The sequence below is a fragment of the Eurosta solidaginis genome, chromosome 4 (assembly GCF_040869045.1).
Source record: "Eurosta solidaginis isolate ZX-2024a chromosome 4, ASM4086904v1, whole genome shotgun sequence".
Lineage (NCBI taxonomy): Eukaryota > Metazoa > Arthropoda > Insecta > Diptera > Tephritidae > Eurosta > Eurosta solidaginis.
This window is the reverse complement of record NC_090322.1, coordinates 188,101,038-188,121,775: the sequence shown is the minus strand read 5'-3', so window position 1 is coordinate 188,121,775 and position 20,738 is coordinate 188,101,038. Positions and strand designations below refer to the sequence as shown.

Sequence of the window (20,738 nt, the reverse complement as noted above, 5' to 3'; positions counted from 1 at the left end):
ATTTCATTGACTTTAACTTTGAAAAGATCAAAGCATTCATTTACACTCTTCCCAGAAAATATAGTATCCCAATCATGCAAATTGATTCTATCGCTAATGGCATTAAAGTTGCAATTTTTGAAACAGTAATTATCCGGTAGCAAATCTAAGTCGACATTTCTAAATTCGTAAAACTCCAGTTGCAGGACAAGAGGAACATGATGCAAGCCGGGGCATGACAGAGGGTCGAGACATTCTTCCAAAGAAAAACTCATATCTTCACTTAAAAAAATTAGATCTAATGTTTTAAACAGTTTATTTAAAATTGAATTAATTTGAGTAAGATTGACGCTTAATAAGTTGTCAACAACATACGTTTCGGAAAAGCTAGTTACATTGTTGGGGTACAAAGTTAAACTCTCGCCCACTGGCGCCCAGCTCACATCTCCTATATTGAAATCACCTAAAATACAAAAATTACACTCTGATTTCGTAGAAACTAGGTCTATAAGATTATCAGTATGTGCTTTATACAAACTGTCAATACTACCAGGCGGAATGTAAGATACACATATAAAGAGTGTCGACGACCCATTGACACATACACACAGTTGATCCAACCGAGTGTCCTCATTCTGCAGTGAAATAGATGATGAGTGATATTTACGCCGAACAGCAATTAAAGTACCACCTCCTCGGGACAGGCCAGTTTTTAACGTATCTCGATCTTTTCTATATACGTTGTACATTTCGGGATCAAAATACTCGTTGTCATAGAAATTTTCATTTAGCCAGGTTTCCACGAAAACGTAAACATCATAACCCAAAAGTGAACTAAATTCATATACTGCTTTAGACTTAGTTCTAAGCCCAGAAGCATTTTCATAATATATACTAAACGGCAAAGAGTTCGGTTTGAAATTCAGGGATGTTGCTACACCACTTGTTGAGTTGCACCGCCCCTTGGAAAAAAACGGAACGGCCGTAGAATTACATTAACAGGCCAGATGTTCGCATCAATAACTTTGTTGTAATAAGATTCCGATACGCCTAGTTTAAAACTGACTCGCCTTAGTTCGGACAGATTGGTACCACTTTTTACGAGCTTGTCGCATTTCAAATAAGTTTTACCAATGCCAGAATGTTTCGTGACATAGCTTAAAATATCATCCTCGGTCACTTTGGGCAAGAACGATGAGACGTGCAGCCACTTCATACTCGAAGCTACACACAGTTCCGAGTTGGTATTTACGCCAAGAACCAGTGGCTTACTTAGATTCTTCTTGGCACTCCTCCCTACCAGTAAAGGTGCAGGAACATTATCATTATTCTGCGTGTTACTCACAGTATGAGCATCCCGCAGTCCAAAATTTGCAGTTGATGGGTTATTATTTTGGGCTACCACCGTAGCGAAACTCATTGGCAACGAAGTATTAGTACCAGTGGCACAAGTAGTAGAAGAGGTAGTAGTGTTGATAGACACAGAGGCAGTAGAAAGTGGCACCGAAGCAGCGGAAACATTCGTTAACACTGGTTTAGTTTTGCTTTTCTTACTACCCTTCACAGTCGGACTAGAGTTAGTACGGTTCGCACCAAGTTTATTATCTGCACCCTTTGAAATAAACGGCTGGGTATTATTATTCGGCAAATGTATGTCTCTGACATTATTATGTTCAGTCGCATTACCTTTTAGCAAAGACTGAGTGAGAGAGTTATTTGTCAACACGGGCATGCTATTAATAGACGTATCAACAGTATTTGATTTTGGTACGCCAGCAACATCATCGGCAGCAGCAGCGACAGCATCCCGCATAACCAAAGAGCAAGCAGGAACATTAACATTATCAGACAACTCTTTTTGTTTGTTTACATTAAGAGCATTGTCCGAAACCAGCTTAAGCAAATCGACTACAGCCTTTCTCAAATCTACTATTTCCGACTTAAGAGAAGTTATAACAGCATCTCTGTCTTGTATTCCAATACAAAACAAACCAAAAGTCATGCTGTTCCTTTTCGTGTACGCGTACGCAAGTAATAAATATTTACTATTAGACGAAAACCACAGACGCAATGTATTTTGGTCTGCACGTCTGCGTATCAATATTTTTACTATCTTCTGTTTGTCGAGTAACAAGCTGGATATTTTAAGTACATACGTACATAGGTACTTAGTTTTCCAAAATGTTGATCGTTTCTCTTGAGCTTGTGCCACAAGAAGCTGCTGATTTATTACCTACAGCCAACTAACAAGCCGTTGATGCCGAAAACAAACTGGTTTTTGTGCAAGAGTTTGAATGGCAGTGATACTCAGAAATGCTAAGTTGGACACGAATAATCGGGTTACAGAAGCAAAAGATGGGTGCCGGTCCTGAAAGAACCAAAATAGCCTTAAGGCGCTGAATGGAGCAGAAGTTTGACTGGAATATGAAAGAGAAATAGTTTCAGAAGAACTGAAACTCGATTCCAGAAGACTAGAAAAAAGGGCCCTAAACAAACTGGAAGCCGATTTTTTTTTTCTGGTAAATATTAATACTTAAAATCGGCGAAAATCTTTGAAAAGCAAAAACTCCAAAACGAGATGAATCCAACAGCTAAAATTTGTTAAACCATTTTGGGTCCACATCATAATTCCTATTGGGCAAAAGTGATTCGATTTCTGAGGTGTATATCACCCTAACTAGGCTTTCTTTTCAGGAAAGTTTTGACAAAAGCCTTTTAACTGAGGCTGGTTTCAGTAAGTATGAGTTTTTAACACATTCAGTTTGCACATAAGGAAGCTCATAGTATTGGCTATCAGTCAACAAATGCGCTCTTCCATCTACCACTTTTTATGAAAAAAATTCAGTCGTTGTAAGCGCATGGGGGGTTGAACCTGCCCCCTTGCACACGAACCTGGAACGCTTTGTTAGCAGGATGTTTCCATTTACACAAGCTTGCTTAGCTGACTCGAGATAAAACTGTACAAAAATAGGCCTCCACTTTTTATACCTTTCATGAAAATGAAATGGTATATGTAGTTTGTCACGAATCTCAAAATTGTAAGTCCGCAAAAGACAAGAGATAGACCCACTCATAAGTATACTGAAATTATCAGGATGACGAGATGCGTTGATTTAGCCTGTTTAAATGCAAATTAGTCTCTCAATTTTTGAAATATGTTGATAATATTTGGGGACCTGGTATATTTAGATGTACGATTAGACATTTATCGTAACCGGCCGGATCGAACCACTATAGCATATATCTCCCATACAACCAATTTTTCAGAAAATAGCAATTTTGTTATGTCTTCCTCAATTTATCATATTTAAGCCTCAAATTTCATCATATGCTGTCGTATATAGCACATGTTGTTATCTGAAAAAATCGATGAGGTCGGTCGTGTATGTGTATAGCATATGTCCCCTATAACCGATTGTACAGATAAGAAAGTTTTCGCAATTTCAACACCATTTTAACAGCTAGAAGCCTCAAATTTCACTAAATTTTTACGTATGTATATAGCATATATTGTTGTATGAAAAATCATAGAGATCGGTCGTATATATAGTATTCACCCCATATAAACCGTCATTTCTGCCCCAAACTTTGTATCCTCATACAAAGGACGGATCTATTTTTATACTCAGCTGAGCAGAGCTCACAGAGTATATTAACTTTGTTCGCATAACGGTAATCCGTAACGGCATAAACTAATCGAGATAGATATGGACTTCTATATATCAAAATGATCTGGGCGAAAAAAGGAATTAATTTAGCCGTGTCCGTCTGTCCGTCCGTCCGTAAACACGATAACTTGAGTAAATTTTAAGGTATCTTGATGAAATTTGGTATGTAGGTTCTTGGGCGCTCATCTCAGATCGCTATTTAAAATGAACGAAATCGGACTACAACCACGCCCACCTTTTCGATATCGAAAATTTCGATAAACCGTAAAAGTGCGATAATTCATTACCAAAGACGGATAAAGCGATGAAACTTGGTAGGTGCGTTAATCCTATGACGCAAAATAAAAAATTTGTAAAATTTTGGACAATGGGCGCCCACTTTTAAAAGATGGTAATTTAAAAGTTTTGCAAGCTGCAATTTGGCAGTCGTCGAAGATATCGTGATGAAATTTGGCAGAAATGTTACTCCTATTACTATATGTGTGCTAAATAAAAATTAGCAAAATCGGATGACGAACACGCCCGCTTTAAAAAAAAATTTTTTTAACTCAAATTTTAACAAAAAATTTAATATCTTTACAGTATATAAGTAAATTATGTCAACATTCAACTCCAGTAATGATATGGTGCAACAAAATACAAAAATGTTTGTAAATTGTCGAGCTCGAGGCCATACAATATTAAATAACAAATAAAGAAAACTGTTTATTTGTATATGTTATATATTGTCGTTTTTTATTTATCGATATTTCGACTTCAATTAGAAGTCATCTTCAGGAATCGTTGGATGTACCAGGTCGATCGACAATTTACAAACATTTTTACAAACTGAAGGCCAAAAACCAACAAAAAAATTAAAATACAAAAATAAAAGAAAATTTCAAACTGGGCGTGGCTCCGCCCTTTTTCATTTAATTTGTCTAGAATACTTTTAATGCCATAAGTCGAACAAAAATGTACCAATCCTTGTAAAATTCGGCAGGGGCATAGATTCTATGACGATAACTGTTTTCTGTGAAAATGGGGGAAATCGGTTGAAGCCACGCCCAGTTTTTATACCCAGTCGACCGTCTGTCCTTCCGCTCGGCCGTTAACACGATAATTTGAACAAAAATCGATATATCTTTACTAAACTTAGTCCACGTGCTTATCTGAACTCACTCATATAACTCACTTTATCTTGGTATAAAAAATGGCCGAAATCCGACTATGTCACGCCCACTTTTTCGATATCGAAAATTACGAAAAATTAAAATAATGCCATAGATTTATACCAAATATGAAAAAAGAGATTAAACATGGTAATTGGATTGGTTTATTGACGTAAAATATAACTTTAGAAAAAACTTTGTAAAATGGGTGTGACACCTACCATATTAAGTAGAAGAAAATGAAAAAGTTCTGCAGGGCGAAATCAAAAGCCCTTGGAATGGCAGGAATATTGTTCGTGGTATTACATATATAAATAAATTAGCGGTACCCGACAGATGATGTTTTGGGTCACCCTGGTCCACATTTTGGTCGATATCTCGAAAAGGCGTCCACCTATAGAACTAAGTCCCACTCCCTTTTAAAATACTCATTAACACCTTTCATTTGATACCCATATCGTACACACATTCTAGAGTCACCTCTGGTCCACCAGTATGGCGATATCTCGAAAAGGCATCCACCTATAGAACTAAGGCCCACTCCCTTTTAAAATACTTATTAACACCTTTCATTTGATACCCATATCGTACAAACACATTCTAGAGTCATCCCTGGTCCACCTTTATGGCGATATCCCGAAATGGCGTCCACCTATGGAACTATGGCCCACTCCCTTTTAAAATACTCTTTAATACCTTCCATTCGAAACCCATGTCATACAAACAGATTCCAGGGTTACGCTAGGTTCATTTTGCTAAATGGTGATTTTCCCTTATTTTGTCTCTAAAGCTCTCAGCTGAGTATGTAATGTTCGGTTACACCCGAACTTAGCCTTCCTTACTTGTTTGTATTATATTTATTGAAAATGTCGCGAATGGGATACGATTTTTGATCAGCTCCATTCGTGAAAGGTCCTGTCCTTACTCGTTCTTATTCACAGTGACCTCCAATGCCAAGAGTATGCCTTAATAAGGTAGGCTGAATTTATTGTAGATTCTTGATAAAGTACTCGTTCCCAAAACCCTTTCATCTCCATAAAAAAAAATTTCCCAGCTTACTATTTCCCTCTGTGTTTACCACATAGTAGTGAAAACCCATATGACATTCAAAGTAAATGTTGTGTAAAAATATCCAATGGTTCCACTCAAGGTCATTCTCTACATGCTCTTTGTATTTATAATGTATTTTGAGTTATACCAAACCAATACTCAAAAACGCTTAACTTCACTTAGATAATGTTTGGGATACCCATCTAGCGGCAGTGGCAGTGGTTAAATAATTAGCTACAGAACGGGTTGTACCGAAAAGCGGAGACACACACCTCTGTTGGCATAATCCAGAGTGTAGAACCTATAGATGAATCGGTTGCGGTGAATAGCGGCCACACACCATTTGTAGAGGTAAAACATTTCAGTTGCATCTGAGTATAATGCTTATTGAAATTTAGGAGTATTAATTTTCTGCGCAGCAATTTCGGGAGTGTAGATAAAGTTTAACGCTTAGCAGTCCATATAAAGTTTAAGCCTATATGTATATAGATGTAGAAAAACACAGCTAATATTATCCAAAGATGTGTTCTCTTAGTGAATAGAACAAGTTTTATCTCATAGAACCTAGCCAAATAATAGAAAATCGGCAAACCCGGTTCCAAAAGTACTCGGTATCCTACTACACTTGTTACGGTCTGCTGCTACGGTCTACGGCTACGACCCACTTGGGAGCGTGTTCACGGGAACACACCTAGCGATGTGGAAAGGGTTGCGATGAAAAATATCGAAAAAGAAGGGAACAGACAGACCGGCCATCACTAGAGGAGGGAAAAAAAAGAAAAAAAAAGGAAGAAAAAACCACCACGAGTTTCCGAGGAAGAAAAAACTTTCTTTTCCTTTTTGCTGGCGGTCTGAAGCGGTAGAGCACACAACCCTCGTGACCAAAAAGTGGTCAAGTGAAAAATTACAGGATACTTAAGTGCATCCACATATAGTTGGTGGAACTGACGAGCGCGTTCTCAAATACAGATAGTTCACCATCAAAATTTGGGCGGTTTATAGCAATCGTAAAACACTCCTCTACATATGTTCATCGTATTTTCGGAATTCCTCAAAGCCGTGCTTATATACATAGCCAAATTTTGAAAGGCTAAGGAGCTACATACGGGAAGTTTACATTTTAACGTTTTAACCCGAAAATTGTCTCCGAAATGAGTGAATTCAATTAAAAACGAAGTAAGCTAGCCGGTGGCCACGTTGAAACCGTTTTAACCTACTCTCAGGACGTGCTAAATTCCCGAACATCGTGAATACTAATAAATAGTAATTGGAAGGCATCGGCGTTGCCTTCTCTGCGTATGCGAGGAGCGCGGGAATGTTGGAATATTCCCAACGATTGCCACGTAATATACACGGTTCCTCAACTTAGCCATAGTGGTGTTGGCTTAGCGGTGTCATTTCCATCCACACCAACTGCAATAGCCCCAACCATATCCAGTGACCCCGGCACCGTCATATGCCAAGACGCCAGACGTACCACTCCTAGAGTGACATGTCAACAAACACAGCGCCATTCACCACAGCAACATATTAATGATACACAACAATTGCAACAATTACAATTGCAACAACAAACGCAAAACCATCATCTAAACGAGCTGAGCAAATATTGGGTGGTGTCCAATGGTCAAGCATTGCCCTATAACATTCTACCTAATGGCACGATAATCACACCTCATCAACGCCAGCCAGCAACATCTGAGCAACATACGCACACTCAGCAGCAGCAGGTTCAGCAGCAGCAACAGCAACAACAACAGTACCAACACCAACTACAACAACAACGTTTGAAACTGGGTGAGTCCGTTCCAACTCGGTGAAATTGTATTATGTATCTATGTGAAGTGATAAAATTCGTCACTTACAGATTATCGTTTCAAATTTTTGTAATTCATTCCAAGCACGCTTAATGAACCTAAAGACCCCTTTCTGTAACTCGATTCGAACGTACGGTATATGCATTCGGACACTTTGGTGCTCTTAACTCTGTTGACCCGTCGGATAAGTGCAATGTAAAACCCGTTCTGCAATCTTGCGAATAAGAACCATTGTTCTGTAAAGCTTGTGAAAGGTCAATACAGTCAAGAAATAGAAAACCAAAATTATGAAAGTGTGAGTTCTGCAGATAATTTTATTCCAGTCGAGTTACAGAATAGTGTCACTAGTATATATATAATACCTTACATATTTGAATGTGTCACTCGGAACCATAAATTTTTTTTATACTTACCTGCGAAAGCCATGTAAATGGGTAATGCATTACACATTAGCGACATAGGCCTTTCTGCGAGAGTTATAACCTAGATGCAACAGGGGTTGGGGAGCGATGTCCTTTTGAACCCGGAACAATAAACTCGTTTCAGACGTTTTTTTTTGTATTTTCAAATAACGTCGCGAATGAACCCTTGCACAAAAAAAAAAAAAAAAGGAAGAAGAGGAAGAATTCCCCAAACTAAATGAAATACATAAAAATGAATTTAATGTAATTGCACTAGTAATTAAAAACCAAAAGATATTTAGTACATTCAAAACATTTTCTACACTATATACGAAACCACTAGGCTGTAAGACATATAAGGAGTTGAATCCGAATAATTGTATGCGATGTAAATGTAATTCGGAATAAACGTAAACTCTAGCATCACATGTGAAACTTAGAAATTCTCGATAGAATCCTAAAAATTTAATGCATAAGTTATTAATTAGTATGAACTGTCAATAAATCTAAATTGTAAATGGGAATGCTGAGGTCTCCTTTCTTTTAGAGGGCACCTAAGGTATACAGGTAAGGGGCCACCGAAATTTTAGGTGCGTCGGTGGCCATGGTTATTTGAGGGTGGGATAAAGCACCGGGCGTCGCAACACCACCCGCGGCGCCCCCTATGTATATTCGGCCCTTTTCTTTTTATTTTTAATTTTTTCAGCTTTTTTTGTTATTGTTTGGTTTTTCAGCGGTTTTTTTTTTTGAATTTGATTTTCAGCGTTAGTAACCGGCCATGTCCGGTTCGGTAGTATTTTTTGCGTCAGTTTTTTTTTGAATTTGAATTTAAATTTTTGGAATGTTAACGGTCTGTCCGTGACATCCGGTTCAGCCGGATGTTGTTTTATTTTGTATTGATAAGCGTTTTGAGTCGGTCTCTGCGCTTCTGCCAGGTTTTTTGAATTTGACAGCTGCTCGTTTTGATAGGCATGATAGGAACATTTTTCTGCTTATGGCGCAGGAACAGTAAGGTTGGCAAGGACCCGCCCCAGCCGACAATGACTAGCCACTGTGCACCACTACATCATGCCGACCGCCTTCCTTACTGGTTCCATCGTAGATGCGTTACCATAACACACTTTTGGATGTGTCTATAGCATTGTGCGTATATACAAATAATCGCTGTCAAATATTTAACAAGTTTCGTCCTCTATGCCAAATAACGTATGCTTCCCTTGCGCTGGAGCATGCACCAAGCAGCAAAGATGACCAAGCAGGTAGTGTAAGCACAATGAGAAGATAAAATATTTGCAAAGAGCTGTTTAGAACTCGTGACCATAGTTTAATGAATGAGAAAAATGTATATGTATACAAATCGGTACATACCTAGTACGAGTTTATGCATATGTACGTGCAAGTATTACATTCAGAATGAATTCTTCTTCAATCTCCTTCTTTATATCGCACCAAAGTCAAGATCAATGTATATGCGATAAAGTTTGCGGCTTTTGTGAAAATTAACTGCTTGACACAACAAAAAATTCCTTTCAGCTGTGGCCATATAAGTATAACCGAACTGAGACGAGTTTGACACTATTGTAGATACGGAAGTTGCCTCCGTCACTACAAAAAAGTCTTAATAGGCTACTTTGACGTTGAAGTGGTCAGGGAAAATGTTTTGCTACTGTCGGAAGGCATAACCTTAACGTCGTTAGATCTCCTAAGTTACTTGGCTATCTACTGATCCAAAATAGCGGAGGTCAATTTATCACGTAGCGATCGCTGGCAGAAGTAACGACATGACCCTCCTAGTATACATCATCCGATATTTTAATATCGACTCGTACCACCATCATACACTGAAAGAAAAAGACTGGTAAAATCAACCGAAATATGGGTCAATTCAATCGAATTATCCGCTGTCAACTTTTATCCATCGCAACAAGATGTTGAATCAACTGCGCACAGATCGTTGATTCGTAATTGACCGTTTTAGTAGTCAAATAAACAAAAAAAGTTTAGATTAAAGAGTTTTTTATTTGGCGTTCCCTTTGCGCTGTCTATTGATTGAGAACATTCCCAACAGGCATTTCTGTAAATGTTTTTAAAAGTAACTTTAAGTAAACTTGCTGTGTTAAACGATATATAAGCGTTTTCAATATTAAATATATTTTAAAGTTTTTCAGAAAATATTTTGTAAGCGTTGAGGGTAAATGTTTATAATATTTTAACTGTGAAAGGAAATTGTAAAACACGAAAAATTTCTTTTTCAACTTTTTTCATCTTGCAAAATTTTTAAATTATTTACATAAACGTTTGTATATGAAAGAGAATGGCTGTATTTAAACCGCTTCTTGAATTCCCCAAGAATGCGTTATGCGGCAATTACCCACCGACGTGTGCCGTACGTACGGCCGTTTGTCGTACGAAGCACGTTTGACCGAACTCTCAAGCCCGTAGGAATCAATGTGTGCGTCTGTGTACATGTATATAAGATATTTGTGTGTGTATTGTTTACAGATAAGCACTGTTGCCATTGACCATTTTGCATGTATGCTTATGGAAACATCAACTTTTTCCAATTTAATTTTTGATATTGTAAAAGGCCGGAATACTATTAAATAAGTATAAATAGATTAAATATTTATAATCAGCACTTTTACATAATTATTTCGAATTATTTTCACAATTTTTCAAACTTTAATTAGGCGTTTTTGCATAAAATTGCAAACGGTCAAAAATTAGCGCACAAAAGTTTACTAGGCAACTCTGTCTAGTGAGAGAGCGATCAGCTGACACGTTCTTACGGAAAAAATCAAAATTGTTTTGATTTCTACGTTCCGGGCTACGTACGTACGGGCGTTGCACGTCGGTGAGTTTTCGTTTACATTGCACACTCATAAGATAGGTCGTGTCAGCTGACACGTTTTTTCTACGTATGTTCGTGAGTAACCACGGCTTTAGAATTGCAGCTAAACTTGATTTAATGTATGAATGAAACTAGGAAATTATATATGTGTACTAACCTTGGTCGATTTGTATGGACGAAAGTTAACCGATATCGCGCCATCGATTTTTCGATATGATTTGGGCCCAGGAAAAAAAGTTTCACTACGCACATGCAAAAAAATAATTTGCGAGCCTGTGAAATTTTTTTTTTTTGATTTTTACGGTTTTTTGAAAAACCTAAAAAAAATTCGCAGGCTCGAAAATTATTTTTTTGGGTAGTGGAACTTTTTTGCTGAACCCAAATCATATCGAAAAATCGATGGGGCGATACCGGTTACTAAATCGACCTAGTCTAATATATACACATGTATTATACGTATAAATTATTGAAATAATTGATTCTTTAACACTTTTTACTTATGTATAAGAAACTTTTGTTAATTGTCTGTAAAATTATTGTAAATCATAGACTGAATAAGGAGTAAAGAAAAAAATAAAAACTATCGTTTAAAAAAGCATTAGAAAAATATTTATAAAAAGCTTTATTTTAGCAATTTTTTATAAGCTTAAAAGCAAGGAGCCGTTTCGATTATTTGACGCTTATTTCTAAACGATTTATAAACAAAAAATCAAGGTTTGGTAAGCCTAATGTTTTTTTTTTTTTTAGAAAACTTATTATAAACTTACATTACGTTTACTTTGCTTGTTGGATTGTAATCCAGACATGTGTGTTCAAAGTCAGCTGTTTGCGCAACGCAAATGCCAAAACGAGGCAAAATCCGAATGTGTACCGGCTTTAAGAAAAACTGCCAAATTTATGTGTTATTGTACATACATACTCTTTTTAATGTCATTATTGCTGTTTTTTGCCTGGCAACTGGCAATTAGAAAACACGACATAACAAAATATAAAAAATAAAATAAATGTAAGGCGCGATCATTGTTTACTATATAGTTTGGCAGCTTAAGTAGAGGTTATGTTGCGAATAGAGTGGAAGGCAGTGGACTAGGCAGTCGAATGTCATATAATGAAGGAATGGTGTTCGGAGATTTTTCAAAGTTAAAAAAAAAAATGATAAAAGCTTTAATATAAATAAAACTATTGTTTTAATAACAACAAAAACGCCATATATATTCTGTATACATAAATTTGTAAGGATTATACCACTTTAAAATTTGAATTAAATAATCTAAAGTTTTGTTTTGAAACTGAGTCGTGAACTGTGCGTGTGAATGTGCGAATTTTCACCGATCAGCTGTTAGTTGCGCTACTTGGTAAAATTTACAATGGGCGCGATAGCCTCCGAAGAGATCTAAGGCCGAGCTTCTCTTCCAATTTGCGTCGTGCTCCTCTTGATTTTCCCTACAAATTGGCCGGACGGGACCTACATGATTTTATGCCGACTCCGAACGGCATCTGCAAGGCAGATGAGTTTTCACTGAGAGCTTTTCATGGCAGAAATACACCCGGAGCGCTTGCCAAACACTTCCGAGGGGCGACCTCGCTTAGAAAAATTTTCTTCTAATTGAAAGACCTTATTTCTAAAATTTTTGATGTTGCTTTGCCCGGGGTTTGAACCCAGGGCATCCGGTGTTGTAGACGGAGCACGCTACCACCACACCACGGTGTCCGTCAAATAGCAAAATATATATCTACGTATTATTTAAATTGCTTATACTCAAATAATGACCAGGAGTTTTTGGAGGAGATTTTAACTACCAAAACCTCCCCTGCGCGCCTGGATTAATTAGGAATATGTCAATTTTACAGAATTTTGTTAACTTATGAGCCACAATTTCTATTCTGTTTAAATGACTAAACTAATTTGTTCGCTTGACAAAGAACTCGGTCGAATTAACCATAATTCGATCAATTTCACCGAATCTCCGTTAAGTCAAGAACAACAGAACCGATTTGTTGATTTTACTAGCACCATTTCTTTCAGTGTAGAAGCTTTCTTCATCCGCAGTATATACCAATAAATCTTATTCATCTTAATTTTTCTCTTCTCTGTGACAACCTACTTACTGGCCATTGATTATCGTTAAGGTAACACATGGATGTGCAATCCTTTCTAAGCTTCTTAGATGTCAGTCAGTTCCACCTAATAGCCATTGCTCAAACTTAAGTGAGCCCATAAAAGAAGACGCACTAAGTGCCACTCACATCCAGCCACAAATGGTTAATGTGGAAGCTCGATGGTTTAACACCTAAAATTTCTTTAAAGTTTGCAATAGATCATAAACCGAAATCACATTTACTGAACAAATTTAATTATTTGGTATTACACATTGTTATATGTGTACTTATTTATTAACCGTTAAATAGAAAAATTACAAAGTAATAATTTTATAATTATAATTTTACAAATCTTATAGACAAAGGGAACTTAATTCACATCACAATATTAAATACATAGTATATGAGCTTGGCGTAGTTAATGCACATATTTTCTGCTGCAACACAGTGGGAATTTTCGACGAGTTTTGTTTTAAAATAAAATAAATGTAAAAAATCTTTATAACTACGTCATTTAATACACGAATCCTATGCTAAATTTTGAATCCAAATATGGTATTTACATATCATGGAAATAGAATGATTTTCGAGTTACAGTTACGAACACGAACAGTAGTGGCAGTTTTTAGCAAATTTCATAAATGATATAAATATATTCTTACTTATTTTAGATCAGCCAAAAAATTCAAGAATTACGTAAATGAAACTATAAAACCAATCTCAAACACATTTTTAGGAACTCGAAGTTTTCATGAACATTTCATTCAAATTTTTTTTATTTTTTTCCACATTTTTTATTTAGAATTTTGAAAAGTTTTTTGAATATGCAGTTTTGTAGCCTGATCAACTTTAGACTAGGGCTGGGACTATCCGAATATTCGGATATCCATACGGATATCCGTTGACACGGATAAAATACGGACCGCATGGATATCCGGTTAATATTCGTATGTGAAACTATCCGAATTTATTAATAATAACCGTATTTTCGGATATCCAGTGCAAGCAACAAATTGATTTACCATATATGTTTATTTAACGTTAATAAAAATAAATTTGTAGGGCATTTAAATCAATTAACAGCGTTTTTTCACAATATAAACAAATGGCACTGTTCTTATTTTCACTTGTTTGTAAAATTGTAGCTTTTTAATTTTTTACGTTAATTTAATAATGTACAAACATCTTTGGTGAATAATTTTTCGATGTTTGTTTCGTTCAATTCTGATATGCAGGTATTCAGCTTTTATATTCCAGTATCCGGACATACGGATATCCGGATGTTCCATTTACGTATCCGGATAGCCGAACAGAGGATATCCGGATTTTCCATTTATGAATCCGGATAGCCGGATTTTTTGATTAGCTATCCGGTGTTTATCCGGATAGTTGAAAAATCCAGATGCATTTCACAGCCCTACTTTAGACTCACAAAGTACAATCTAAATGAAGGACGCATAGTTTTATTTTTTGTACAAAAGAATATCTGAAATACCCTTCGAAAAAAATTGTCACAAATCAATGCAAATATGAAAGACTTACATACGAGTATATGTTTAACTTTTAGTTTATTTCAAGTAAAATTGATTGATTTTGCTCACTCTAAATAAAAGATTCGACATTTTCATGCAGACTTGTCGAGTTTGCAGAATTTTTCTAATATTTTTTTTTAAATTTGGTTGCATAGTTTCAATAACACAAACCAAGGTGAATCCATTCCAGGTGGTGGCAAAGCGAATTCAAGCAATTCGCCGTGCAGAAGAATGTCAAGTGAAAAGAAATTGATTTCAATTTACTGACATTTTCGCCTTTGTTTGTGTTACTGAAACTTGGTTTGCGGGGTATTTAATTTTGAAAACTATTTTTACAACATTTCCCACTGTGCACCACAGCTTCCATACAAAACTGTAAGAAGATTACACAAAAGATCACTTGGGGTCGAAACTCTAAACGCCGGTATATAAAACCAAGTGATGGAACATGGGCTGCGCGAGGTTATGAGTAAGCGATAAAAAAACAGACAAGATTATCTTTGACACTGACTTTTCCCTGACGGCCTGAATCAATACAACATGTTAGCCTCATAAACTTCTTTACTATACCAGCATCTTCTCACGTCTACCATTACTACAAATACTTAGCACTGCACCAGCGCTGGCAGCCGCTACAGGCTCGAGGCTACGCGATGGCATCATTAGTGAACGCCGCATGTTGTGATGGCGCCGCAGCGTAGCATTGTGGCGTTCACGAGCCGATTGCCTAAATTTGTGACGTCCACTTAACGTGTGCGGAGCAATATGAGCTGCACTGCCAGTATACGGTGCAACATTTGATTGAGCTTTAAAAGTCATACTTTGGCCCGCATTCATAGCGGCTAACATATCGAAAGCTGCGCGTTTATGTTCTTTAGTCCAAATGCTACTGAGTTCGGATGTTTCACATTTGGCGAGTACCTGTGCAACGGGTGGGGCGAATGGTAAACGTGGCTTGGTTGGTGAGCTGGGGGGTAGTCGCTGATTGGTTGTATTGTAAACTAATGTCTCATGAATGCTGGTCACATTTTTGATGCTGGAATCTGGTTGCGATGCGACTTTACTGTTGCGATGCAAACGAAAAATCGAAGCTAATATCGAGCGACGCCGTGTTTGTGCTGTATTCGATGTCGATGGTTGCGCGACTGTTGCTACAGTATTGGTAACAATACCGCTATCTACAGAATCTCGACTATCTTTACTCGAAATGCTACCTTGTAGCTGCTCGGTTTGACGTTTGGAGCTTGCATTCGTAAGAAGTGTGCCTGCATTCTTCACCTGCGCAGCATCGGCGGCTAGTTGTTCTATATGGTAATTCGTAAACTTTTGCGGCGATTGGAATGTAACACGACGCAAAGTCGGCAATATCTTAGTTAATGGTAAACTCATCTTAGCAATGGTCGGCGACTCGAGTTGTGTGTCTTCTATGCTGCAATAAGTATCATCATGTTGTTTTACTTTACTTGACTTGCGTGGCGGTATTGGAGGTGGCGGCTGCGGTTGCGCGGCCAATGTTGTTGGTTTCGCTGTAGACTCAGAACTTCGGCGCTCCGCTTCTTTGCTAAGATCAGCGGTGTGTGCTTTCTCTTTTGTCGCCACTTCCAACACCCGTTTGTGCAGCATAGCCTCCAATAGCTGCAAACGTTTCTCGCGCTCATTCAATTCGCGCGCGCGCTCTTCCAAATTAAGCTCTCTCTGCTGTAGCAGCGATTCTTGGGCGCGTATGGCGCGTAAACGATCTTGCAAAGCTTCATTAAATACATTCTCCGTTATCTGCGCTGGACTAATAAGTTCGCGTGAAATTGTAACTTTGCCAGGTGATGAGTTCGCAAATGAAGCTGGTTTAGGTGGTGGAATAGGTGGTAACAACGACGCCCCACCATTTATACTGGTATAGTGTGCATGTTTGATGCTCTCATAGAGCTCGGGATCAGAGCGCTGTAATGTACTTCTCGGAAATAAGCGACGCTTAACCGAAGAAAAGAGTTCGGTGCGTAGATCTGGTGTGAAGGCAATGCTTAAACGTCTTTGTCCATATGCTTCATTAAAGCTATTTCGTTCAGTATACATGGTGCTAGACAATTCCATAACCGGACTGTATTGCAATCGACAACGCACGTCGATTTTCTGGTCGTCGTTACCAAGCACGTAGAAATCATGTTCAGCTGTAATTAATGTTGGGAATTCATTACCCAATTCATTTATGTTACGCACCACTGTCGGATGTCGCGTTATCACCTCAATACTAGGACGCTGTGCACTGTCCACGGACAGCATGTAAGCTATAATCTCTTGTAGATCGCTGGAATACACAGCCGGTATGTGATTAAATTTACCATTGGCAATATTCTCAGTGAGCTCATCGAATTTTGATGCTTGAAAGGGTGTGCGTAATGCGCACATTTCATAGGCCAAACAACCCACCGCCCACACATCTGATTTGCGGTCATACTGCGAACCCTTCACCAACTCCGGACTCATGTAGTATGGCGTGCCGACGAAAGTAGCTGCGAAATTTTGATTTTTGCGCAACATGCGCGCTAAACCAAAATCGCCCAACTTAGCATTGCCTTCTGCATCGAGAAATATATTCGCCGGTTTGATATCACGATGCAGTATGGTGCCCTTCTTTATCTTATTGTGGCACACTTGCAGCGCCTTGCATACCTGAAAGAGCACACGCCATATGTAGCGCTCCTCGAATCGTTTACGTTCATTGCGTGCGCGTTTGATGAGTTGAGCTAGATCTCCACCCTCACAGCACTCCATCACTATGAATATGGATTTGGCTTCATGATTCACCAAATGATGATAATATTGCACAATATTAGGATGTTGCAGTTGACGCAAAACACGTATTTCCGATACCAATGAGGCTTTTTTCGATTCACTCAACTCATCGTAGTCGATCCCCTTCCACGCATACAATTCACCGGTATGTTTGTCTCGCACCTTAAAACACGTACCAAAAGTGCCATTGCCAATGACCGATATAACTTCATAGTCTTGCAACGTTTTATTGGCAAACTTAAAACTGGAATCCGCGTCCGTCACTGAAGTATCACTAGCGCTACTTGCACCACTGCTTGTTGTTGCAGACATGCTATGGTATTGCCGATCGATCACTTAAGTAATTCGGTTTTACTTAGATATTTACTTTTACACCGCTCCACGCGCACAAGATCCGCTCTGATATGGTACGTACTGTAGACTGTTCTCAGCGTGAAATGATCAACGGTTATAGGCTTTTGGCAGAGCGCACGATATTATTGAAATTCCACACTTCTGCTAGCGAACAGGTTTGATGCTGAGGAGCTCAGATTGAACATCTCAGCTTTAGGTTCTCTCTAGCATAACAAAAAAAAATATTACGAGAGTAGGGCAATAAATACAGACCTGGAGCATAAGTGATTCACATTTTTACTAACACAGCAGAGTGGCGATGAACTCAGTGAAGATTGAGATGTAGTACGCCCTAGAAAAGCGACCCAAGAAGAAAGCCCCTGCACAAAAGAGCAAATTCCAAAACTTACAATGTAGGAACTGCCGTTTGCGAGCGTTTTGTTTGGTGAAATTCTATTGATACAAAGCTCTTTTTCGCTAAGATATAGCTTACTATTTTCGTCTACGACCCTTTTAAGAATATTTTATATAAAAGTGGGCGTGATCTTTAACCGATCTCGTCCATTTTTCTAGAAATATTTCCTGTCATAGGGAAAATTTGTGTACCCAATTTTATTACGATGCGTTAATTTTTCTTTGAAAATTAGAAAATTGCTTAGTCATAAAAGGGGCGGTGCCGCGCCATTTATTTATTTTTTTTATTTGAAATTTTTCCTATTTACTGTTATAAATCCACTTGGGAAATGAAATACCATTGATATAAAGCTCTTTTTTGCAAAGATATAGGTTATTTTATTCGTCCACGACCCTTTTAAAAATCTTGTATATAAAATGTCGTTAATGTCGATGTAGTTAATTTTTCTTCAAACCATTCCTTATAGTAAAGGCAACCTCTCTGCCGAATTTTGTTACGATAGGTCTAACGATTTTTGATTTATGATTAATAATATTTGTAAAATCGATTTTATCACAAGTGGGCAGTACCACGTATATTTAAAAAAAAAATTGTGCAAATTTTTATCAACTTTTATTCAACTTTCTGGGTGTATTATTTACTAAATAATCAGGTTTTTTGTGTTTTCCAAAATGTTGTATATATAAAAAGTGGGCGTGGTTGTCATGCGATTTCGCTCATTTTCAACACCAATCTAGTCCATATAAGCTCTTGTACAAACTTTGGTGAAGATCTCTCAATATTTACTAAAGTTATCGTGTTAACGGGCAGACGGACGGACATGGCTCAGTCAAATTTTTTTTCGATACTAATGATTTTGATATATGGAAGTCTATATCTATCTCGATTTCTTCCAACCAACCGTTATCCAATCAAAGTTAATATACTATGTATGCAAAGCACGCTGAGTATAAAAATGGATACCTTCTCAAGGCGAAAAAAACGACATGTCAATTTTAAAAATTGATTGCCTCGAGATATTTTGAATATAAGCTTTAACTATAGGAGCGTTCTTGTTCTCGTCTCAAGTAAGACTATACATAAGTATATCGCAAGGACAGTCTTAAATGATCTTATCGCAATATTATGAGATTTCGTTGTGTTTTTATAGCTGACCGATTTCCATGACCGAAGTCCTCCCATTAATTAAGTGAATATTCAAGAAACTGCACCTCCGCTGTCAATAGACTATTATTCATTAGTACTTATTGATCCACCCTGCTCTTATTAAATCTCGCCAAGATCCTGTTCTATACAAACACACACACATATACTTTCCTAGAAGGTCTGCTTTTCCTTACTTGTTAGCTGGATTCAGGGCCGCATTAACAGGGTAGTTGCCTGGGGCCCCCGAAAAATGAAAGACTTCTAAAATTTTCTTACAAACATAAAATTCTAGAGATTGAAAGAAAAATATAATCAGAATTGAAAATAAATTTTACTCAAATAAATAAAACTCAATTGACCGCATTCAAAAGGCGACGACCGACAAACTAGACAAGGTTCCTAAAAAGGACATTTCCGACTCATTTGACAAATTGTATGAGCATGCAAAGAAGTATATCGAAGGGAAAGGAGAGTATATTGAATAATAAAAAAGGTTTATAACTTTTCTTCAGTTGGAAGGTCATACTGGTGAAAGTCTAGCGAATCAAACTTTAAAGTTTCTTACTGAAGACTGTGGTTTAGATATTCAAAATTGTAGAGGTCAATAATATGAAAACGCATTAAACATGTCCGGGAAGTATAAAGGTGTACAAGCAAGAATATTGAGTTTGAATGAGAATGCGATCTATGTTCCCCGTTCAGCGCATTCCCTTAATTTGGTTGGAGAGCATGCTGTGAAGTGCTAGTTTTATGCAGTAGGTTTTTTCGCCATTATGCAGACATTATATAATTTTTTTCCGCTTCCACCTATCGTTGGGCCAAGGCGAATTCAGTAGAGGTGGTGTTATCCCATCAGCTGATTGCTTCTTCTTGATAATTTTCCATACAAAGCCTTGTACAACAATATGTCAGTTAATCGAAATCAATGAAAATTTTCTTTTGACTTGACATTCTTCTGCACGGCAAATTGGTTGAATTCACTTTGCCACCACCTGGTATGGATTCGCCTTGGTTGGGGCGTATCAAAAAATAAAATATACAATGAGAAAGCTTTGAAGGCATTGTCAACTACACGCTGGGGAGCACAATCGAATGCGACGAATGCAGTTTACGATTCATTTGATATCATATTAGAGGCTCTAGAAATAATAGCTAATGATGAATCATAAAATACTGATACTCGTTATGAGGCGACGTGTATAGTGAATAAAATGCAAAAATTCGAATTTGGCATGTTAATTTTATGGAACTCTATTTTGACTGCTTTGCATTCATTGAGTAAGTCATTGCAAAGTGAAAAAGCAGATTTGCAAACGTGTGGTTTTTTGTACGGATTGTTAGAAGAGAGTTTAGTTTCATTCCGTGAAAAATTCAATGATTTCGAGGAAAAACAATTATTACCTGGTGTAGGTTATACAGAAATCGTAAAACGTACTCGTCGTAGAAAAAACCAACCTAATAACGGAAATTCTCCAGAAGTCCAGAAGTAGAATTTTCACCTCGCA

At 37.5% G+C, this 20,738-nt stretch overlaps 2 protein-coding genes across 2 annotated transcripts in view; both read right to left on the bottom strand.

Annotated features, from left to right (window-relative positions):
* The window catches only part of LOC137250791 (uncharacterized), a 373,639-nt gene that overhangs the window by 59,412 nt on the left and 293,489 nt on the right, over nucleotides 1-20,738 (bottom strand). The gene's annotated exons all lie outside the window — the stretch shown is intronic.
* Nek2 lies at nucleotides 13,787-17,785 on the bottom strand. The gene has a single exon (XM_067784265.1). The coding sequence runs from the start codon at nucleotides 17,649-17,651 to the stop codon at nucleotides 15,114-15,116; it is 2,538 nt and encodes an 845-aa protein (XP_067640366.1). The 5' UTR covers nucleotides 17,652-17,785; the 3' UTR covers nucleotides 13,787-15,113.